The 25,348-nt window shown below is 43.2% G+C and overlaps 1 protein-coding gene across 1 annotated transcript in view; it reads left to right on the top strand.

Moving 5' to 3' along the window:
- Positions 1-25,348, top strand: part of LOC132895054 (multidrug and toxin extrusion protein 1-like) — a 73,756-nt gene that overhangs the window by 6,711 nt on the left and 41,697 nt on the right. The window contains exons 2-5 of the mRNA XM_060935232.1: positions 10,165-10,266; positions 10,909-10,977; positions 16,154-16,302; positions 25,168-25,210. Coding sequence (XP_060791215.1) covers positions 10,165-10,266; positions 10,909-10,977; positions 16,154-16,302; positions 25,168-25,210 — 363 coding nt within the window. The remainder of the gene's footprint in view (positions 1-10,164; positions 10,267-10,908; positions 10,978-16,153; positions 16,303-25,167; positions 25,211-25,348) is intronic.

Genomic DNA, 25,348 nt, shown 5'->3' with positions numbered 1-25,348 from the left:
TGGGTAGACGTGTCCTTTTTCACTTAACCCGCTTGTCCATTCTGGCCACCAAAATGATCCATTTCTCTTTGCAAAGCCATCAGCTTCTCCATGATGTTATCAATGTTGTGACTCAAGTTCTGAATAGCTACAATCTGAGTGCTAACAGCTCTGCCCACCGCTTCAATCATGTCGGGCAGCTTTGTGGGGCTTTGAACAGCTGCCACCGTTAACTGATTTCCTCAATACACCAGGGCAATGCCAAGTCCAATCAGCAAAAATCCTGTGATCATGGTTCCGAATAGGTAATGTCCTCAATGTCCTCCACAGAAAGAATTGCCAAGCACACCACACGCCACTTCTCCCAGGCATCCATGGTGTATCCGGCTGCAAACGTTCCGGCAGGACAGACAGGTTCCCCCGAACCCAGACTCCTAGTCGAGAAGATTGTGTCAATTGCGTGAAGTGACCAGTTGATCAGCTCCATAATTTCGATTCGGAGAACAGTGCAGGATGAAGTTGAATACTCCTGTTATTCGAGTATACATGGCACCCACTCGCGAATTGACTATTTTTTGGTCTCATTTGGACTTCTTTCAAAAATTAAAGGATGCTGGTATGATAGCATTGTCATTTGTGATCATGCAGCTGTATCATTAAACCTGCATATAGATACATTTATCCATATCCCTAAGAGATGGAGATTTCCTGTTGAGTTACTGCAGGATGCAAAGTTTATAAAATTTGCTGAAGAACGCATTAACAATTACTTTGAAATAAATCGCAACCAGACTGATGCTTGTGTTAGATGGGAGGCAATTCAAAGCACATATCAGAGGGGAAATTATTAGCTTTACGAAATCTAAAGTGAAACAACAACGTATGGAAATGGAGACAATTGAAAATCAAATTAGACTGTTGGAACAGGAATTGTATAATAATTACTGCCCGCAGAAAGCAAAGGACTTACAAATTATTAGAGCCAAATATAACAAATTATCCATAGAAAAAGTCGCAAAAAATTTAATGTGGCTTAAACAGTCTTACTATGATCAGGGAGAAAAATGTGGTAAACTGTTGGCTTGGCGACTTAAAAAAAGCAGTTGGACAGAGCAATCAACAGCATCAAGACGCCTGCAGGCGATGTGGCCTCAGAACCAATGGAGATCAATAACATTTTTAGGGATTTATATGAGGCCTTGTATACATCAGAGCATTTAGATAATTTACACCGTCAAAATTCTTTTTTAGATCAATTGAGGTTTTGGACTCTGTCAGAAAATGAGCGAAAGGAGTTGGATTGTAGTCTAACAACAAAAGAATTAGCAGAAGCCATCCAAAGTATGCAGAGTGGGAAAGCACCAGGGCCGGACGGCTTTCCAATTGAATTTTACAAGAGATTTGGGGAGAAACTTCTGGTCCCATTATTATAAAGAATCCTATATAAAGGAATCCTATATAAAGGGAATACTCCCTCCGTCTTTGAGACTTGCAATAATAACTTTAATCCTGAAACCAAACAAACCACCAAATGAATGCTCCTCTTTCAGGCCTATTAGTTTGATGGGGTGTGACATTAAAATACTTTGCAAGGCTTTGGCCAGAAGACTGGAGTCTTATCTACCCTATTTTGTTGACAATGATCAAAATGGCTTTGTCAAAAATAGACATGGATTTCATAATATTTGGCGTGTTCTGAACATATTGTATGTAAAACACAACTCTAGAGATACAGCTGTGTTATCCTTAGATGCGCGTCAAGCCTTTGATAGGATCGAGTGGGGTTTCCTTTTTAATGTGCTTCCGCGGTTTGGAATTGGTGCTAATTTCCTGAGATGGATAAAGCTCTTGTATACAAGCCCAACTGCTGAAATATTGATGTAATGTCTCTAAGCCAACGAGACAATGAGACAAGGGTGTCCATTATCGCCTTTGCTATTTGTGTTGGCTATTGAGCCCTTGGCCATGGCCATAAGAGCTCATAAAGACATCACGGGTATACGTAACTATTGGAGGATATGAGCATCGCATAGCTTTATATGCGGATGACATAATTCTTTTTTTAACAAACTTAAAAGATAGTATTCCCCAATTACTAAATTTGATGGAGACATTTGGAAACATATCAGGGTATGAAATAAATAATTCCACATCTGCATTAATGTTTTTGAATGAAAATGAAAGACTGCAACCTATTATAGATACACCGTTCACAGCCACTAAAGAAGGCTTTACATATTTGGGGATTAAAATCGGTCCTGTCTCGTCTCGTCTCGTCTTCTTCCGCTTATCCAGGACCGGGTCGCGGAGGCAGCAGTCTAAGCATGGAAGCCCAAACTTCCCTTTCCCCAGACACCTCGGCCAGCTCCTCGGGAAGAACACCGAGGCGTTCCCAGGCCAGCCGAGAGACATAGTCCCTCCAGCGTGTCCTGGGTCTTCCCCGGGGCCTCCTCCCGGGGGGACATGCCTGGAACACCTCCCCAGGGAGGCGTCCAGGAGGCATCCGAAAAAGATGCCCGAGCCACCTCAGCTGGTTCCTCTCGATGTGGAGGAGCAGCGGCTCTACTCCGAGCTCCTCCCGAGTGACTGTGCTTCTCACCCTATCTCTAAGGGAGCGCCCAGCCACCCTGCGAAGGAAACTCATTTCAGCCGCTTGTATCCGCGATCTTGTTCTTTCTGTCATTACCCAAAGCTCATGACCATAGGTGAGAGTCGGAACGTAGATCGACCGGTAAATTGAGAGCTTCGCCTTTTGGCTCAGCTCCTTCTTCACCACGACGGACCGGTAAAGCGACCGCATCACTGCGGAGGCTGCACCGATCCGCCTGTCGATCTCACGCTCCATCCTTCCCTCACTCGTGAACAAGATCCCGAGATACTTAAACTCCTCCACTTGAGGCAGGACTTCTCCACCAACCTGGAGAGGGCAAGCCACCCTTTTCCGGTCGAGAACCATGGCCTCGGACTTGGAGGTGCTGATTCTCATCCCAGCCGCTTCACACTCGACTGCAAACCGCCCCAGTGCATGCTGAAGGTCCTGGTTTGAAGAAGCCAACAGGACAACATCATCCGCAAAAAGCAGAGATGAAATCCTGTGGTTCCCAAACAGGATTCCTTCCGGCCCCTGGCTGCGCCTAGAAATTCTGTCCATAAAAATTATGAACAGAACCGGTGACAAAGGGCAGCCCTGACGGAGTCCAACATGCACTGGGAACAGGTCTGACTTACTGCCGGCAATGCGAACCAGACTCCTGCTCCATTCGTACAGGGACCGGACAGCCCTTAGCAAAGAGCCCCGAACCCCATACTCCCGAAGCACCCCCCACAGAATACCACGGGGGACACGGTCGAATGCCTTCTCCAGATCCACAAAGCACATGTGGACTGGTTGGGCAAACTCCCATGAACCCTCGAGCACCCTATGAAGGGTATAGAGCTGGTCCAGTGTTCCGCGACCAGGACGAAAACCGCATTGTTCCTCCTGGATCCGAGGTTCGACTATCGGTCGAATTCTCCTCTCCAGTACCCTGGAGTAAACTTTCCCTGGGAGGCTGAGAAGTGTGATTCCCCTATAATTGGAGCACACTCTCCGGTCCCCTTTCTTAAAAAGAGGGACCACCACCCCAGTCTGCCACTCCAGAGGCACTGTCCCCGACCGCCACGCGATGTTGCAGAGGCGTGTCAACCAAGACAGCCCCACAACATCCAGAGACTTGAGATACTCAGGGCGGATCTCATCCACCCCCGGTGCCTTGCCACCGAGGAGCTTGCAAACCACCTCAGTGACTTCGGCTTGGGTAATGGACGAGTCCACCTCTGAGTCATCAGCCTCAGTCTCCTCAGTGGAAGACATGACGGTGGGATTGAGGAGATCCTCAAAGTATTCCTTCCACCGCCCGACAATGTCCCCAGTCGAGGTCAACAGCTCCCCACCCGCACTGTAAACAGTGTTGGCAGAGTACTGCTTCCCCCTCCTGAGGCGCCGGACGGTTTGCCAGAATTTCTTCGAGGCCAACCGATAGTCCTTCTCCATGGCCTCCCCGAACTCCTCCCAGTTCCGAGTTTTTGCCTCCGCAACTGCCCGAGCTGCAGCACGCCTGGCCTGCCGATACCCGTCGGCTGCCTCAGGAGTCCCGGAGGTCAACATGGCCCGATAGGACTCCTTCTTCAGCTTGACGGCATCCCTTACTTCCGGTGTCCACCACCGGGTTCGGGGATTGCCGCCACGACAGGCACCGGAGACCTTGCGGCCACAGCTCCGAACAGCTGCGTCCACAATGGAGGTAGAGAACATGGTCCACTCAGACTCAATGTCCCCCGCCTCCCTCGGAAGCTGGGAAAAGCTCTCCCGGAGGTGGGAGTTAAAGACCTCCCCAACAGAGTGCTCGGCCAGACGTTCCCAGCAGACCCTCACCATACGTTTGGGCCTGCCAGGTCTGTCCAGCTTCCTCCTCCGCCAGCGGATCCAACTCACCACCAGGTGGTGATCAGTTGACAACTCAGCCCCTCTCTTCACCCGAGTGTCCAAGACATAGGGTCGGAGATCAGATGACACGACTACAAAGTCGATCATCGACCTCCGACCTAAGGTGTCCTGGTGCCACGTGCACTTATGGACACCCCTATGCTCGAACATGGTGTTCGTTATGGACAAACTGTGACTAGCACAGAAGTCCAATAACAAAACACCACTCGGGTTCAGATCGGGGAGGCCGTTCCTCCCAACCACGCCCCTCCAGGTGTCACTGTCATCGCCCACGTGAGCATTGAAGTCCCCCAGTAGCACAATGGAGTCCCCAGTCTGAGCACCCCTCAGTACCTCTCCCAGGGACTCCAAGAAGGCCGGATACTCTATACTGCTATTTGGCCCGTAGGCACAAACAACAGCAAGAGCCCTCTCCCCAATCCGAAGGCGCAGAGAGGCGACCCTCTCGTTCACTGGGGTAAACTCCAACACATGGCGGCTGAGCTGGGGAGCTATAAGGAAGCCCACACCAGCCCGCCGCCGCTCACCATGGGCGACTCCAGAGAAGTGGAAAGTCCAGCCCCTCTCGAGGAGCTGGGTTCCAGAGCCCAAGCTGTGCGTGGAGGTGAGCCCGACTATCTCTAGCCGGTACCTCTCAACCTCCCGCACAAGCTCAGGCTCCTTCCCCCCCAGCGAAGTGACATTCCATGTCCCAACAGCCAGCCGCTGTGTCCGGGGGTCAGGTCGTCGAGGCCCCTGCCTTCGACTGCCACCCAATCCACACTGCACCAAACCCCTACTGCTACCTCTGTGGGTGGTGAACCCACAGGAGGTCGGGCCCACGTCGCCTCTTCGGGCTGAGCCCGGCCGGGCCCCATGGGCAAAGGCCCGACCACCAAGCGCTCGCATACGAGCCCCAACCCCGGGCCTGGCTCCAGGGTGGGGCCCCGGCTGCGTCCTACCGGGCGACGTCACGGTCCTGGATTTTTTCTCCATAGGGGTTTTTTGGTGAACTGCTCTTGGTCTGGCCTGTCACCTAGGACCTGTCTGCCTTGGGAAACCCTAACAGGGGCATAATGCCCCCGACAACATAGCTCCTAGGATCATTCAAGCACACAAACCCCTCCACCACAATAAGGTGGCAGTTCTAGGAGGGGAAAAATCGGTCCTGATGTGAAACAAATAGTTTCTTTAAATTATGACCCCCTGGTGGACGGAGTGAGGGGGATGTTAAATCGCTGGACCAGGATGCCTATATCTATGACTGGTCGCATAAACATAATTAAAATGTTGGTCTTACCAAAGTTTCTATATCAATTTCAATCACTTCTGCTTCCTTTACACAAAATCTTTTTTCTTAACATTAATAATATACTGAATCAATTTATCTGGAATGGTAAAAAGGCCAGGCTACAATTAAAACTATTATATTTACCATATGAAAGAGGTGGGCTTCAGCTCCCCAATTTAAAACTCTATTACTGGGCTGCCCAGCTAAGGACAGCAATGTATTACTTTTCAGTAACTTCCCTTCCTGCTTGGGTGACTATAGAGGAGACGTCAACACTAGGGCTTCCTCTCAAGCTTTATTTATATTCAGCAAGTGTCAGAAGACTGGTTAAACAAACAAAAAATCCCTTTCTTTGAAATACCATTTCAGTGTGGTACTCTGCACACCAACAGGTTGGAGACACACCAGCATTATCACAGTTTTCCCCTATATGGGGCAATAATTGTTCTACACCGAGGAGAGCAGATGGTGGATTTAGGATGTGGTTTAACAAAGGTGTTGCAAAATTTTTGGATTTATACACAGAAGGTAGCTTGTTGTCATATAATCAACTGTGTGAGAAATATGATATTCCAAGAAAGCACTTCTTTAAATACCTCCAACTGAAACATTTTATTTTATCCACACATAAGCAATTGTCTGTACCCCCACTATCTAAAATCGAGGACTTGACTCTATCCCACATGGAGGGTAGAGGACAAATTTCACTGTTTTATGATTTACTGTTACAACATTCAAAAGAGTCATCTTCTAAAAAGCTGGAGGCATGGATAACTGATTTAAAGGAGGATATCCAGGAAATTGACTGGGAAAGGGCTTGTTTTAAGGCTCAGATCCAGTCGGTTAACACCAGATATAAGCTGCTACAATATAAGTGGTTAATGCGCACTTATCTTACACCTTACAGGTTGAATCATATATACCCTAATGTACCTGATATTTGTGCGAAATGCAGAGAAGAAAAAGGTACGTTAATTCATTGCTTGTGGGAATGTTCAAAGATACACCAATTCTGGAAAAATGTATTACATTCTATCAGTCTCATAGCTGGTAGGGAAGTCCCGTTGCGAGCCAAAATATGTTTACTGGCAATATACTCAGAGAACTTTGTTGTGTCCCAACGGCAATCACTGCTCATTGACTTTGGACTCTTGCAAGCCAGGAGGATAATTGCATTATAGTGGAAAAATATGGACACACTTCTATTGGAATGTGGACAAAAGAACTGATGTCCTGTCTCACTTTGGAGAGACTTACATATATTGTAAAAAAGAAAAAGAATTTTGCTCACTTATGGAGACCTTATATGGACTTTCTGGAGACTCACAACCTTGAATTGTGATTAATTGTATAAGTTCTGCAATTTGTGCACTGCTGTGACCCTACTGAAATGTATTTTTGTTTTATTAATTATTATTACTTATTTACATTAAAATCATTTTGTTTGTTTTATTTAATGTTTATCTGTTTTTTTTCTTTCTATTATTATTATTATTATTATTATTATTATTATTATTGCTGCTGCCAGATTGGGGTATAATGTTTATGTTTAAATGTCAATGTGTAAATCAATGGAAAATCATAATAAAAAAATATTTAAAAAAACCAACCGTCAGTCACTGAAACTGTAAAGAAAATGACTGACGTGAAACTTAAGCATATTTTTTAATGTTTTGGAAAGCTTTATCACAAGTTAAATACCTTAGTAGTCCTGAACCAGAGAAGTCAATACACAGTAGAGTACGTATCTCCTCCAAGCCACATATTATCAACATCAAATCACGTGATCCTAGGATAACACTAAAGCTGTCCACCAAATTTCATCCAAATCCGTTCAGTACTTTTTGAGTTATGCTGGGAACAGGCAAAAAAACAATCCTGGGTTCACATATGTATCTGGATTTGCATCAAAATATTATCAATTGTTCCTTGGCCCATGGCTCACCTTTCCTCCAAATTTCATCAAAATCTGTTCACTACTTTTTTGAGTTACGTTGGGAACAGATAAACAGACAAACAAAGGGAGGTGAAAACCTCTTCCAACGAAGTTGGCAGAGGTAATGATGGTCTTGCAGGAAAGGTGATCTGAAGGCAAAAGTTGACCCTACACCTTATTAGGTGCTTAACATGACTTAAGTGTTTCTAACTTATCTGTGGGGTGACATGGTGGTGTAGTGGTTAGCACTGGCGCCTTGCAACAAGAAGGTTCTGGGTTTGAGCCCAGCAGCCAACAGAGACATTTCTGTGTGGAGTTTGTGTTTTCCCCACATCTGTGTGGGTTTACTCTGGTTTCCCCCACAGTCCAATGACATGCAGGTTAGGCTAATTGGTGGCTCTAAAGTGAGTGTGAATAGTTGTTTGTCTGTGTGTCAGCCCTGTGATGATCTGGCGACTTGTCCAGGGTGTACCCTGCCTCTCACCCATAGTCAGCTGGGATAGGCTCCGGCTTGCCCGCAACCCTGCACAGGATAAGTGGTTATGGATGGGATGGATAATTTACCTGTCCCCCTGTAAACTAGAAACACTTAAAGGAGATACACAGAACCATGGCTTCACTTTTTGTTTATAAATGCCTTGAGACCTCAAGAATGGCATAGGAATAGTTTTAAGCGTCAACAATAAATCTAATATAGTAATTTTTATGATTAAAATGATTCATACAGGTAGCGGTCTGAGTGAATGACTTTGACATCTGTGACCTCATGGCAGGAAGGCTATCAGTCTCATCACCATTTCCGCTATACTAAAACACAGAGCTAATTGCAAGTTTGATCCTCCATTTTGAGCTAATTTATCACCATGCCACCTAGATGTGTTGCTGGCGGGTGCAGCAACACGACAGAAGGTGGATTTACATTGCATTCATGTTCCAAGAACGTTCAAACTGCAAAGATTTGGACGCATTTTGCGAGAAATTCACGGATTGGGAACCTACGAAGTGGTCTCTCCTCTGCTCTGCACATTTTACTGAGGACTCATGTGAAACCTCTGATCTGTTGAGGAGCGTTGGCTATAAGCTCATATTGAAAGAGGGTGCAGTACCAACAATTAAAGGAAAAGAAAACTACAAGAAAAGGAAAGTAAGTTCAGTTGCACCAGTTCTCCCAGAGTGTGAGCTGAGCAGTAATGGCGGAGTACTCAGTATGGAGAAAATGGAGAATGAGTGGACTAGTCGTTAGATTTCTCCGCTGGATTTGCTTCCTCCTGCCGCTGGATATGCTTGCCTCAGCAGCAATATCTTGCCCTTACGTGGAAGAAGCGAATGAATGAAGAACTGAAAGTCAGATTGTTTCAAAACGATCAGCCACAAGCTCAGCCTTCAAGAAGCGAGAACACAGATGGGTAAGATGTGACTCTTATTTGGTTACATAACAAAAACAACAACACTCATTGTTTACCTGCATTTAGATTAATACATGTAACTTGTATTGTGTATTTAAGTTACTGGTATAAGATTATTTAATTTGCTTCAGAATGTAATTGTCTTAGTTCATCTGATTATTTAATTAGCCTTTTACGTTTTATCAGTGAAAATGCATGCATAAGTTATAATGCCTATCCTGTTTTAATGAGAGTCACATGAGACTGTCAGTTCAATTCCATCCAATTCTCTAGACGGCTTTGTTCTCTGGCTTTATTTCGTAAGGTGGGGGCCTCCATGGCCGACGTGTTACTATCAGATTCACTTTCCGATGGTTTGGACTGATACAGTTCTACGTGTATAGCGGTAGCATGTACACACACTCCAATTTCAGGACTATCACACTCTGGCTTTGGTGTATAGCACTGGTTCCTGCTGTGATGTCACCCACCCAGGGCTGGCTGGCTCAGTGGGGCAGCTCGAATGCCAACTTTGCTGTCAATTTTAACTCTCAGAAATATATTTTTAAAATTCCCAATTATGCAGCATACAAGAGTCAAGGATGGAGATACCATTCACTCAGAAATGTATTTAAAAATAAAGCTTCTGTGCATCTCCTTTAAGTAATGTTAAGCACCTAATGAGGTGCAGGGTCAACTTTTGCCTTCAGACCTCCATTCCTGCAAGATCATCATTAGGGAGAAACCATGGCCTAATGGTTAGAGAACTAGCTTTGGGACCAAAATTTGCTGGTTCAATTCCCTGGACCAGCCCAACTGCTCTGGCAAGTATAGTGGTGTACCTTGTGTCTGATTAGCCAAAGAAAAACTGATGATGCAATAATCAGTTTGGGCAGATAACCCAGCCATAATTATTTAATTCCTACCCCTTCTAAAAATCTGACTGTTCCATAAAATCAAAATGTAATGTATCTTGCACCTGGAACGTTTTGTGTTTTTGAGTTAATATCAGCAGTTAATATCCATCCCTGCTTACTGATTATTTCTTCTCTGTTTCACCACTGGGAAAGAAACCACATGTTGATGTTTCAGGCTTTGTGTTTTCCAGCTCATTACCCGGATTTTAAACTTCCTTCAGCCTTTTGTCATCACCATTTTTGTTGGTCACCTTGGGAATGCTGAATTGGCTGGATACGCACTGGCTTCTGCGGTAATTCCTTTTCAAATTGATGTTATATTATTTATTTTTGAAAGATTTCTCTGTGATGACCTGGCGACTTGTCCAGGGTGTAACCTGCCTTTCACCCGTAGTCAGCTGGGATAGGCTCCAGCTTGTCTGCGACCCTTTAGAACAGGATAAAGCGGCTAGAGATAATGAGATGAGATGAGATTTCTAAAGTTTCTCATAGAACTAGAGAGTAGATCACCTCAAATCATTGCTTAGTAGTGCTTCCTATATGCATGATCAAGGTTCACTGTTTCCTACGAGAAGACAAAAGGTCAATAAATCATTTGGATATAAAAATGTCAATCTCTCTCTGCGCTGTCATCATCACACAGTACACACTGTTACATGTCAAAGTCAAAGGTTTAGAATTCTTCTCTGAAAATGTCAATCTGGTAATTACATTAAAAACTTTTGCTCTGTGTGGTGACTTCATACCAATACTTGTGCAGCTTTTGCTTTCCCACTCAGCTCACAAACCTTAACCTGCCTAAGCAGATTTTTACTCAAGCTCTCAGTAAGCAACTGATGAAAATTCAATGTGTGAATGATTAGAGAGTGAGTAGTGTATGATTAGAGAAATGACTTGTTGCAAAAACAGTTTTATCAAATCTCTCTTCTTCCTAGACCATTAATATGACCACAGCAGCCCTAGGAAGTGGTCTGGCCTTGACATGTGACACACTGGTGTCTCAGGTGAGCATGGGTACTTAACTGAAATATAATTTAAGATGCAGGAGTTTATTTTTTTCCTTATAAAATAAGTATTTCTTACTTGTTAAAAATAAACTGGAAAATACATACATAGAACATCTCATCATCTCTAGCCGCTGTATCCTGTTCTACAGGGTCGCAGGCAAGCTGGAGCCTATCCCAGCTGACTACAGGCGAAAGGGGGGGTACACCCTGGACAAGTAGCCAGGTCATCACAGGGCTGACACATAGACAACCATTCACACTCACGGTCAATTTAGAGTCACCAGTTAACCTAACCTGCATGTCTTTGGACTGTGGGGGAAACCGGAGCACCCAGAGGAAACCCATGCGGACAACATGCAAACTCCGCACAGAAAGGCCCTCGCTGGCCACGAACCCGGAGCTTCTTGCTGTGAGGTGACAGTGCTAACCACTACACCACCATGCCACCCTTACATAGAACATGATAAAAAATATTATTTAAGCCATGATGTATTATGTGGCTGAGAAAACCAGCCTCGGAAATTATGCCTGAGTTTCTCAGGTTTAATAGACACTGCCCAACTCCCCTTGGCTCCGCCCCATCTCAGTTTGTTCGAAAAGAAAAATGATGGCTGAAACCAGGAAGTATCCAGTACAAACAGATAATTCTGTCTGTACTTAAAGGGTGTAATCCATCCATCCATCCATCATCTATACCACTTATCCATCAAGGTCACACAAAATGAATTCCTTTTTTTGTAGAATCCGGTACCCTGAAAAACCAGTCATGAAAGCTCTTTACAGCACTAGGATTCGAGCCCCTACTACTCTCTCTGAGGAAACTAGTTTCCCCACTGGAACATATGACACTTCCCCCCCCAAAGTCTCCTGGACAAGGTAGGGGGGAAGGAGGAAGGGGGGAAGGCGATGGTAGTAACCAAAGAGACAGACTGCTTGATTGCAAGCACTTCTTAAACATGGCAACTATGAATGTGAGGTCCCTTCGATCTGAAAGCAAGCGGTATGAACTTGTGAACTTATGTAACACTTATGCAATATCAATACTTGGAGTAGTTGATCACAAGATAGTATACAAGAACAATGATGAGCCAGTCGTATTTCAAACTTATGAAAACTACTCATTGATCACTACCTCTGCCTGGAGAAACATGAATAACGCTGCTGCTGGTGGAGTAGGGTTCCTAATTAACAGAGAAGCGGAAAACGCACTGTCAGAAGTGAAACCCTGGAACAAAAGGATTGTAGTGGCTAACTTCATCTGTAAAGGATATCCATCATTAACTGTCATAACTCACTATTCACCTGTTGAAGGTAGTGAGGAGGCGGAAGATCACTACGAAAACTTAAGATCAGTAATACAAGAAATACTGAAGCATAATGTATTATTGATAATTGGTGACTTTAACGCACATCTTGGAAACGACATTGTACCTTTTACATACCATCAGAGTAGCAACAAAAATGGGAAAATCGTTAGTGATCTGGTAGATGAAGCTGGACTTATAGTTGCCAACACCAAGTTTCAAAAGAAACCAGGCAAACTATGGACTTTCATCTCAGACATGAGTGGAACTAAAACCCAAGTTGACTTCATCATGGTGAACAAAAAATGGATAAACTCAGTGAAAAACTGTGAAGTTTACAGTACATTCAGTAGCATAGGCTCAGACCACAGAGTAATTACCTCAAGGATGAAGTTGAGCATGCGAATAAGTAAAACTCCTCCAAGGGTGACATATGACTGGAACATCTTAAGGGACGAACATATTCAGCAGTTGTACACAGTGGAGGTAAAAAACAGGTTTACTGCACTGCAAACAGACAGTCACACCACAACAGAGGCATACGAGCACTTCATACAGGCAAACAGTGAAGCTACAAGGTCACTTATACCTCGGAAAAAGAGGTCAAAGAAGAAAGGTTCTTCTGAAGATGCCAGGGTGATTGCTGCCAGGAACAATGTCCGATGTATGTTTGATAAGTACCAGAAACTTCCAAACAACAGTAACTGTGAAAATCTACAAAAAGCTAAAAGTAAGCTCGAAGAGGCATATAAGGATGTTACTGAGGAAGAACTAAACTTAATGATACAACAAGTTGAAGAAGCTGAAACAATTAATAGGCACAGTGTTAGCTGGAAGCTGATTAACAGTATCACAAGAAGGAAAAGTGTGAAAAGGAGTGTACTTAAGGGAACTAGCAAAGAGGATAGATTAAAGAAATGGCAACAACACTTTAGTCAACTTCTTGGTTTTGAACCAGTAGTGGATGGTTCACCTGATGAAGCAATTCCCCAAATACATCAGAATCTCAATATCCGGTCTGATCCTTTCACGATGGAAGAATATTCTGCAGCAAAGAGTAAGCTAAAACTTGGGAAATCTGCAGGGCCCGATGGAATCTCCCCAGAAGCCTTAAAACTGTGTGACTTTGACAATATCATACTGTCTTTCTCCAACAAACTGTTTGAAGGTGAAAGACCTGAGCAGTGGGCAATTGGAAATCTTGTTCCTGTCCCAAAATCTGGAGACTTAAGTGAATATACCAACTACAGGGGCATTATGCTCACCTCTGTCACAGCAAAAATCACCAACAAAATGATTCTGAACAGAATACAACCAGAGATTGATAAGCTCCTCAGACCTAACCAAAACGGTTTTCGTCCAGGTCGCTCAACAAGCTCCCAAATCCAGACTGATCGAAGGTGTACAGAGTAAAAATCTTCAGGCAATCATCATCTTCATTGATTTCAGTAAAGCCTTTGACAGTATCCACAGGGGAAAAATGATGAACATCCTAAGGGCTTATGGAATCCCAGAGAAACTTGTAAATGTAATCAACAAACTATATGAGAACACTCGTGCCAAAGTCCTGTCACCTAACGGTGAAACTGATCTTTTCAATATCACAGCAGGAGTCTTGCAAGGGGATACGCTTGCACCCTACCTCTTTGTAATAGTCCTTGACTTCATCATGCGACAAACACTTGGGGACCGAGAAACAGAGATTGGTTTCGAACTTGAAAGCAGAAAAAGTAGTCGTTATCCCCCAGTTGTAGTCAATGACTTAGATTTTGCTGATGACATAGCTCTGCTGGCAGAAAAGATCAAGCAAGCACAGGAAATGCTCTTCCGTTTGGAAAACGAATCAGCAAAAGTGGGACTGCACCTTAACGCCAAGAAAACCAAGCTTATGGCATACAATCAGGTAGCTCCTATTGTAATCAGAACTAGGAGTGGAGACCTAGTGGAGGAAGTCAAAAACATTAAATACCTTGGCTCCAATATGGAAAGCTCAGAAAAGGACTTTCAAGTAAGGAAGGCTCTAGCCTGGAGCAGTTGCCATAAGCTAAGGAAAATCTGGAAGACAGGGTTGTCACGGAAAATCAAACTGAAACTTTTCATTGCCACTGTAGAATCCATTTTGTTATATGGTAGTGAAACATGGACACTTACCAAATCCATAATGAGAAGGCTAAATGGATGCTACACACGGATGCTCCGAATGTATCTCAACATCTCCTGAGAGCAAAAACTCACTAATGAGCAACTATATCAAGATCTGCCATTAGTCACAGAGAAAATAAGGACAAGAAGAATGAAACTGGCAGCTCATTGCATCAGACACCCTGACACTATAGCTTCCAAATTAGTATTACGGGAACCTACAAAAGGAAAAAGAAATCGAGGGAGACTAAAGCTCAACTTCATTGATAACTTAAGAACCGACACCAACTTAACCGAGGTGAAGGAAATCAAGTCCCTGATGGAGGATAGAGTGAAGTGGAAGACGCTTTCAAGTCTGGTTTGAGCGGGAGCTCGACCAAAGTAAAAAACAAAGTAAAAAGTTTTTGTAGAAATATCCAGGAAGATACGTATGACATAATAATAATAATAATAATAATAATAATAATAATAATAATAAAACCACACACACAATGGATTAAGCCATGGCCTTAGCCACTTTTTTAATAACTTTATTGGCGTTCAAACAACAAAACTACAACTTTACAAGACATGCAAATGAAACAAAACCAACGAAAAAAAGCAAAAAAGGAAGGTCCAAAAGGGTAGGTGCGAATGGGACCTAAAGTCCCATACAAGGCACCTTCCTACTAAAACGTTAAAAATCTCAAAGGACTTAGGCAAAAGAAAAACACAAGTAAAATCTACTGTTTCCAATGGCAACTGCAATTATGACAAAGTCTCCACGAGCAAGGACTGTAAACCCTGAGGGTGGAGCTTTGTGAACACGGGCAGGAATCATTCAATTGTTAAACCCACCTAACTGTTAGAAACCTCATCTTGGGAAAGAAAAGAATAAACTTACATAATGGACCTCTAATGATGAGAAAATCTAGCAAAGAATCACTTTTCCAAAATGAGCCATTTTGGAAAAGTGAATAGCATTTTTGGAAAAGTGAATAGCAAATCTAGCAAAGAATCACTTTTCCAAAATGAGGGATTTTGGAAAAACCCTTTGAATAGCTGGCTTGACATAACAAATTAAGTACTGTACAATAATTGTATAAGGCAATATTTTGGATGAACCACCTTCAGAGAAATATATGTAATGCTAACCATCTCCCATGCAGCTAACAATGTTAGCAATGCAAACACCAGACCTCTAAAGCTCATGATAGATCATGATACAGAGAAAAGGACAATGCAGACACTCTAGACCACCATCATACATCAGTATGAGCTGAATTGATGTGTTTATAGTGTTAGGACTTGGCTTTCAAGCAGATGAATGGTGAAAATGATTTCATGACACTTTCCTTGCAATGAGCCACTGTAGGTTCTGGGGGCAGAGCTTTGTGTACATGGAAAGGAATGGGGTGGGCTCAAATAATTGTTCAAATGTTATCGAACTTCTCCTATGTAACTGCTAGATACTTAATCCTGATTAATTTTGAATAATTTTGCCTAAAGCACCTTTTAATGTCATGTAACTTATCAAACAGCTATTCACAGCTATGATTAAAATGTTCTTTTTTGTTGTTGTTGTTGTTGCCCAAGCTAGTGGATGCCAAGCTAATTTTAGTTTGAACAACTAAGCTTTGGAAATCATTTTTACACTCCAAAATATCAAAGTTCGATGAAATTATTATTGGAAGTCTTTGACTCATAGACGTGGTACCATACACATCTGTGCTGGTTTGTGTCCGTAGACATTTGGCAGTAAAAATCTGAAGCGTGTTGGCAAGATTGTGCAGAGGGGTATCCTGATCATGCTGCTCTTCTGCCTGCCATGCTGGGCCATCCTTATCAACTCCGAGTCCATTCTGTTGCTCTTGCAGCAGGAAGCCAATGTTGCCAGGTGAGACTTGTTGGAATATCTGTGATGCCTGGTTCAAAAATCCTGGTTACTAAATATTGCTCTCTTTTAAAGACAAATTTCCAAAAATTATGTGATGTATAGTACCATGCAAAAGTCTTAGGCACACGTAAAGAAATGATGTAGACCAAAAATGGCTTAAAAATAATGAAATTAAATGTTTCAACATAAAAAAAATAGTATAAACAGTTAGCAGTAAGCCATAATAAATGAAACAAGTGTTACCAGGCAAAACAAACCTCGCCTGGCAGCACTTATTTCATACTTATATGCTGATAATGGTAATATTTCTCAATCATCAGTTGTCAGGTTATAGTCCTATGAAAATCCATGACCTTGAGTTTGACATTTCAAAGTCATTCAAGGTCAAAGGTCATGGCAGCAACTGAAAGCCCATATCAAGTCAAGTCAAGTCAACTTTATTGTCAAATATGCTATACATGCTCGACATACAGCACAGATGAAATTTCAGTCCTCTCTGACCCACGGTGCAAACAGGCAAAGCAATAAATAAAAATAAAAATAGAATAATTGAAAAAACAAACAATATAAACAGTATAAACACTCTAGATAGGAACTAGACAGACTAAACACTCAGACAAACAATATAAACAGTGTAAACACTAGATAAGAACTAGACGTAGACTAAACACTCATATATACACACACACACACAAATTGGTTCAAATAAACAAACAGTCAAGGGCACTTGAGGTATAGCAGGTAAACATGAAATAAGCAGTATAAACAAACTAGCAGCTGTTAAGATGAGGTGTTGCAGAATAGTGCAAATGAGTGAGGTAAAGTGAGATGTGTGGTCCTTGAGTTCAGTGCGTTAATGAACGATGAGGTGTGTGTGTGTGTGTGTGTGTGTGTGTGTGTGTTGGGGGTGGAAACTGTGAGGATGACATGTCAGATGCTGAAGGGGGAGCAGGGGTGTGTGTGAACAGAGGTGGGGTTTACATTAGACCGTATCAGCGGATCATCAGATTAACGTTTTTAAAACGATTAGTGTGCACACAGCAACGCCAATACACGATTTGCGTGCACATAGCAACGCCAATACACAGATACGCTCGGCTCCGCAGGCATCCTGCGCTCCAAATCACTCCGCCCTGAACAGCGAGTGCCCTCTGGAGGGTGCGCACTCCGGCCCTGCGCATCTCACAGAGCGTGCGAGTATAGCGCACGAGCAGTGATTTGGGACTGAGCCGCTGTGTGTGTGATCCCAGTGCATGTCGGGCATGCGCGTCACTTACCACTTGCAAGTGGAAGGATGGCAAGCCTAAAGACAATCATAACTACACAATGGGCAGTATTTGCATCAGTATTTGCAGTATTTTCATACTTTTATACTCTTTAATGAAAGGTGATACAAGGCGGAAGTCCGCGCTGTTTTTCAGCAGTCGCGTCACATGACCAATGCCAGCGAATCAGGAAGGTGGATGTCACAGTGACGTTGTCCAATGACGACGCCAGCTAGAGCTCAGCACAGCGTATCCGCGTATCCTCAATGTTTACACAGCACCGGACCAGACACGATCTGGATTGAATACGTGGACCCTGGCGGATTCCTGTTTCCCGGCGTTTTAATGTAAACGGACAGTGCATCCGCGAAGAAAACGAGACAGATATGGTCTAATGTAAACTTGGCCAGAATCTGTGGCAGGGGGCAGAGGGGCAGAACAGGGAGGGAGTTGAGCCTCCTGACTGCCTGGTGAAAGAAACTGTTCTTGAGCCTGCTGGTTTTGGCCTGGAGACTCCGCAGTCTCCTCCCCGACGGCAGCAGGCTGAAGAGGCTGTGAGATGGGTGGGTGGGGTCACCTGCAATCCTGATGGCTTTGCAGGTGAGGCGGGAGTTATAAATATCCATTAGAGAAGGGAGAGAGACACCAATGATCCTCTCAGCTGCTCTCATGATGCACTGCAGAGACTTGCAGCAGGACACGGTGCAGGTGCTATACCACACGGTGATGCAGCTGGTCAGGATGTTCTCGATGGTGCCTCTGTAGAAAGTGTGCATGATGGGGGCCAGGGCTCTTGCTCTCCTCAGTTTGCGGAGGAAGTACAGACGCTGTTGGGCTTTTTTGACCAGTGATGCGGTGTTGTTGCTCCAGGACAGGTCTTCAGAGATGTGCACACCCAGAAACTTGGTGCTGCTCACCCTCTCCACTGCAGCACCGTCGATAGATAGTGGAGCATGCTGGGTGTGCTCTCTCCTGAAGTCCACAACAATCTCCTTCGTCTTCTCCATGTTCAGATGGAAATTGTTGTCCTTGCACCACATGGCCAAGCGGCTCACCTCACTCCTGTAGATTGTCTCATCGCCATTGTTGATGAGACCCACCACAGTCATGTCATCCGCAAACTTAATGAAGAGATTTGAGCTGGATGTTGGTGTGCAGTCGTGGGTCAGCAGAGTGAAGAGGCACTTCCTATAAGTTGATAATGGTAAATATCTGTCTACCATCAAACATTTTCAAGTTACAGCCCTCTGAAAAGCTGTGACCCTAAGTTTGACCTTTCAAGGTCACTCAAGGTCAAAGATCATGGTGCCAAATGAAAGGCCATATGGGAGTTCCTATATGCTCATAATAGTAAACATTTGTCTATTGGCAACCGATTTTGAGTTATAATGGAAAATATGCTATTTTGACCGAAAGGTTGACCTTTCTGGTGACCTTGACCTTCACCTTGACCCGATTACCCCCAAAATTTAATCAGGTAATCCACGGACCATTGCCCACCTACCCTGAAAATTTGAGGTCAATCGGTATCAACCGTCTAGACGCTAGATTGTTAACAGACAGACACACAAACAAACCGCACTGATTACAATACCTCGCCCTGCTTACTCCGTCACGGGTGAAGTAACAAAGTTAATATTTGGTGTGAGATGACCCTTTGCTTAAAAAAATATATAGCAATCTCGGGTACAATGAGGGCGGCACGGTGGTGTAGTGGTTAGCGCTGTCGCCTCACAGCAAGAAGGTCCTGGGTTCGAGCCCCGGGGCCGGCGAGGGCCTTTCTGTGTGGAGTTTGCATGTTCTCCCCGTGTCTGCGTGGGTTTCCTCCGGGTGCTCCGGTTTCCCCAACAGTCCAAAGACATGCAGGTTAGGTTAACTGGTGACTCTAAATTGACTGTAGGTGTGAATGGTTGTCTGTGTCTATGTGTCAGCCCTGTGATGACCTGGCGACTTGTCCAGGGTGTACCCCGCCCTTCGCCCGTAGTCAGCTGGGATAGGCTCCAGCTTGCCTGTGACCCTGTAGAAGGATAAAGCGGCTAGAGATAATGAGATGAGATGGGTACAATGAGTGCAGTTTTATAAGGAAATGAGCTGTAGGTTTTAATGAGCATCTTACAGAACCAGCCACAGTTGGCATGTAAGTTGGTATATGAGTTGGTATATTAGTACATCATTATGCTGGAGTAAGCTCACTGTAATATAACATATTACCAATGTATTTATTGGTACAAATTCGAATTTGAAGTATTACATTTCGCAACAGAACTAGACATTGTCATTTATCATCATTTAAGACTCATGGTTAAGATAATGACTCACAGATTCATGGGCTATTTATTGCATAAATGACTTGCTCGATAACAATCACATGTTGAGGCCACATTCAATTTTTTTAACTCATCCGGCCGTAGGCCAGGCCAGATGAGCTTATGCGTCCTCCATCATCATCGTCCGTCCAAAATTTATAAAACTTGCTACTCTTCCTACAGGATTGATTGGATTTCGATCATCTTATATACAATATTCCCCAGGTAGGTGTGCATAAAAATTGTCAAGATGGTGGCGTCACCTGTCATATTTACGATTTTATGGGCATCTGAAAATTTGGGGTGACCCGGCACATTAAATGTTACTCTTTGTAAACTGCTAGGACATTTTCACTGAAACTTACCCAGAAGACTCTAAAGACATATTTCAACAAGAATTGTTCACCAGGTGGCGCCACCTACCATGGCTGCGGCTATACAGGGGTCATATGCAATTTCACAAAAATCGCTACTCCTCCTACAGGATTGATCGGATTTCAAACTCGCACACAACAACAGTGGCCGGTATGAGTTTCAGCCTCATTGAGGCGATTTTTTAAGCATCATTCAAAGCAAAAAATAGCACAGAACAAACAGAAAGAGCAGAGTTAAAACTCACAGGGGAATTTGAGGTTCTCACAGACCTGAGATGGAAAAAGGGAATGGAAAATCTGCTTTTGAAAATTATTTTCCGTTTCCTGTGTGGTACATCTGGGAAAGTAAAACCAGACTGTTTCTCTTAGAGATGCACGAGTTTCTGACTAATGACACATCAATTACAGGAAACCAAAACGGCTTTATGGGATGGGATACAGTGTTAACCTGACAATGAGCGATCTGTATATTAAACCTGTATTATTGAGCAAATGCGTCTTGTTGATCTAAAACAGTGAGATGTTAATCGTTAGGCAAAAATCCTTACTGCCATAGCTGCAAAATTATATAACTCCTTCATGCTAAATCGTATACAACCTGAAATAGAAAAAAATATTACACAAAAACCAACATGGCTTGAGGAAAAGCAGATCAACCGTTGGCCAGATTTTCACTGTCAGAAGAATCATAGAAGGTTTTAGAGCAAAAAATCTTCCGGCTGTATTAGTTTTTGTAGATTTCACCAAAGCCTTCGACTCCATCCATTGAGGCAAAATGGAGAAAATACTAAGAGCATATGGTATTCCATTTGAAACTGTTGCAGCCATCATAATACTCTATAAGAATACAAAATCACTTGTAAGATTACCAGATGGGGATACCGATTTCTTCAACATACAAGCTGGCATACTACAAGGAGACATCTTAGCTCCTTTCCTTTTCATCATCATCTTAGATTATGTATTAAGAACATCTTTAGACAAACACAATAGCTTGAACACTCACTAGAAGACAATCACGCAGATTTCCAGCAAAAACACTTACTGATGTAGATTATGCTGACGATTTAGCCCTCATGGCAGGTGTCATCGACAATGCTACCATGCTCTTACACCAACTAGAAACCGCCACCCAAGATGTTGGTCTATACAGTTAGGTCCATATATATTTGGACACTGACAAATTTTCTTTTTTTACCTGTTTACTGAAACATATTCAAGTTATAGTTATATAATGGACATGGACATAAAGTCCAGACTTTCACCTTTCATTTGAGGGTATCCACATTAAAATTGGATGAAGGGTTTAGGAGTTTCAGCTCCTTAACATGTGCCACCCTGTTTTTAAAGGGACCAAAAGTAATTGGACAATTGACTCAAAGGCTATTTCATGGGCAGGTGTGGGCAATTCCTTCATTATGTCATTCTCAATTAAGCAGATAAAAGGCCTGGAGTTGATTTGAGGTGTGGTGCTTGCATTTGAAAGATTTTGCTGTGAAGAAAACATGCGGTCAAAGGAGCTCTCCATGCAGGTGAAACAAGCCATCCTTAAGCTGCGAAAACAGAAAAAACCCATCCGAGAAATTGCTACAATACTAGGAGTGGCAAAATCTACAGTTTGGTACATCCTGAGAAAGAAAGAGAGCACTGGTGAACTCATCAATGCAAAAAGACCTGGATGCCCACAGAAGACAACAGTGGTGGATGATCGCAGAATAATTTCCATGGTGAAGAGAAACCCCTTCACAACAGCCAACCAAGTGAACAACACTCTCCAGGAAGTAGGTGTATCAATATCCAAATCTACCATAAAGACGAGACTGCATGAAAGTAAATACAGAGGGTTCACTGCACGGTGCAAGCCACTCATAAGCCTCAAGAATAAAAAGGCTAGATTGGACTTTGCTAAAAAACATCTAAAAAAGCCAGCACAGTTCTGGAAGAACATTCTTTGGACAGATGAAACCAAGCTCAACCTCTACCAGAATGATGGAAAGAAAAAAGTATGGCAAAGGCGTGGTACAGCTCATGATCCAAAGCATACCACATCATCTGTAAAACACGGCGGAGGCAGTATGATGGCTTGGGCATGCATGGCTGCCAGTGGCACTGGGTCACTAGTGTTTATTGATGATGTGACACAGGACAGAAGCAGCCGGATGAATTCTGAGGTATTCAGAGACATACTGTGTGCTCAAATCCAGCCAAATGCAGCCAAACTGATTGGTCGGCATTTCATAATACAGATGGGCAGTGACCCAAAACATAAAGCCAAAGCAACCCAGGAGTTTATTAAAGCAAAGAAGTGGAATATTCTTGAATGGCCAAGTCAGTCACCTGATCTCAACCCAATTGAGCATGCATTTCACTTGTTAAAGACTAAACTTCAGACAGAAAGGCCCACAAACAAACAGCAACTGAAAACTGCTGCAGTAAAGGCGTGGCAGAGCATTAAAAAGGAGGAAACACAGTGTCTGGTGATGTCCATGAGTTCAAGACTTCAGGCAGTCATTGCCAACAAAGGGTTTTCAACCAAGTATTAGAAATGAACATTTTATTTACAATTATTTAATTTGTCCAATTACTTTTGAGCCCCTGAAATGAAGGGATTGTGTTTAAAAAATGCTTTAGTTCCTCACATTTTTATGCAATCTGAATTAAAGCTGAAAGTCTGAACTTCAACTACATCTGAATTGTTTTGTTCAAAATTCATTGTGGTAATGTACAGAACCAAAATTAGAAAAATGTTCTCTCTGTCCAAATATTTATGGACCTAACTGTATGTCAAGTCAAGCCAAGTTTATTTTTATAGCGCTTTTAAAAATAGACATTGTTGCAAAGCATCTTTACAGAATTTTAATGACTTTAACATGAGCTAATTTTATCCCTAATCTATCCCCAATGAGCAAGCCTGTGGCGATGGTGGCAAGGAAAAACTCCCTCAGATGACATGAGGAAGAAACCTTGAGAGGAACCAGACTCAAAAGGGAACCCATCCTCATTTGGGTGATAACAGACAACGTGATTATAACAGTTTTAACATGAAATCTGTTTTGTTGAAGTTATAACTCTTCATTGATGGAGACTTGAGTGCAAAACTGTTCATGACAAATGCAGTCCTCAAGTTAGCAAGTCAACTGTAGTCCTCAGCCATAAAAGCATTACTGTAAGTGTCCAGAGCGTCTTCCAAGTGTGACTTTCAACTGTCCATATGGGGCCGTCCTCTACAGGAGTGATGAGATGAAACTCCAACCAGACATAGGGCGTCAGGATGGATCAGGCAGGTCCGAGGAGCAGAAGAGGTCAGCATCTCGATCTTAGGATTGACATGTAACTCAGAGGCACAGGTTGTTAGGTATGCCCAGTGTCACCGGATGAGTAGGAACAGTATACATTTTGCGCTGAGTGCAAGCAGGGACTCCAGCAAAACTAACTATGACAGTGTAACTAAAAGGGGAGAGCCAGAAGGTAACACAGGCATGAGGGAGCCCCGGGACATAAAGCAGCAGCCACTACACCATCAACAAACTCGAGTGAGCAAGTGAGTGGAGGACTGACAGCATCCATACATCCCTGTTTACCAAAACACTCTCTGCCTGAGGACCCTCCAGATCTACTCTTTTACCTCATAAACACTATTAACAAAAAGCTTGACTAAACAGATATGTTTTCAGCCTAGACTTAAACTCTGAGACTGTCAATGCCTCAAAAATTAAATACATGTGTTTCAACCAACAAGGCTTAATGCAAACGCTAGCAGGTGAATCCATTGAACACGTCAAATCTTTCTTTTACCTTGGCAGTGAAACAGAATCCAGTAAAAAAGATCTCAGCATTTGTATGGCTAAAGCCTGGACTGCCATCAACAAAATGAATACTGTGTGGAAATCCAATCTTCTTCTAAAACGTAGCTTCTTCAGAGCAACCGTTGAATCCGTATTGACGTACGGCGCCACAACCTGGACTCTAAGAAAATCACTTGAGTCAAAGCTCGATGGTACATACAGTACATACGCATGCTGCGAGCCATATTAAACTTCTCATGGCATGACCACCCCACCAAAGCGCAGCTATATGGAGATTTACCCCCAATATCAGAGACTCTGAGAGAGCGCAGATTGCGGTTCACTGGGCATTGCTTCAGAGCTAAACAAGAACTTGTGAGTGAATTGCTTCTTTGGACCCCCCAACATGGCCATCTTCATGTGGGTTGTCCCGCGACAAGGTATATTGATCGACTCTGTTCAGACACTGGGTGCCAACCAACCCACCAATCTCCCAGCAATGATGATGGATCGTAATGAACTGGTTAAGTTTCTCTGAGTTCGCTCAACCAATGATGATGATGAGGCAAAAATCTGATGTAAAAATCCAGGCTGTAACTGAACTTCCAAGGAGTGTGATTCAGGGTTAATTAAACAGTAGAGGAATGCATTGGTTAGATACAGTAAATTATTTTCGATATAATAATAAAAAAAACCAGGATGTTTTAGACAGAAATCCTTTATTCAGCTGTTTATTCGGCAACTGATGTGCTTCATGCAAATGATTAACACCCAGGTGCAAAGTGACAGGTTTATACATCACTGCAGAAGGTTGTAATTTCTCCTGCAAGAGATTCATTAAGTGTGAAAACAAGAGACAACTGACTGGTCATTTTGTTCAGTAATGTAACGTCAAAATGGAGGATTTCTCACAGGAAAATTACATCACATTAATGTCTAACAGTGAGCAAAGCTAGTGGCTGCTTGGGCAGGAAACAAAACAAAAAACAAAAACAAAACTTGTCAATGCTTTCAGATCCTGTTCCTCTGGTATCTTCATGTTCAATGTGGCATCTTTATAACATCTAAATGTTACTCCCTGGATAGTTACTCTCTCTCTCTCTCTCTCTCTCTCTCTTCATTCTCTCTTCCTCAGAATTGCACAGTTGTATTTGACTGCATTCCTGCCTGCAGTTCCTGTAAGTCATCTCATTTATCATTAATTCTGAATTATTTCTCATCTCATCTTGTCTCATTATCTCTAGCCGCTTTATCCTGTTCTACAGGGTCGCAGGCAAGCTGGAGCCTATCCCAGCTGACTACGGGCAAAAGGCGGG

Source organism: Neoarius graeffei, chromosome 12 (assembly GCF_027579695.1).
Source record: "Neoarius graeffei isolate fNeoGra1 chromosome 12, fNeoGra1.pri, whole genome shotgun sequence".
In the NCBI taxonomy this organism is placed as follows: domain Eukaryota; kingdom Metazoa; phylum Chordata; class Actinopteri; order Siluriformes; family Ariidae; genus Neoarius; species Neoarius graeffei.
The sequence above is the reverse complement of the archived record's forward strand: the minus strand, read 5'-3'. Positions and strand labels throughout refer to the sequence as shown.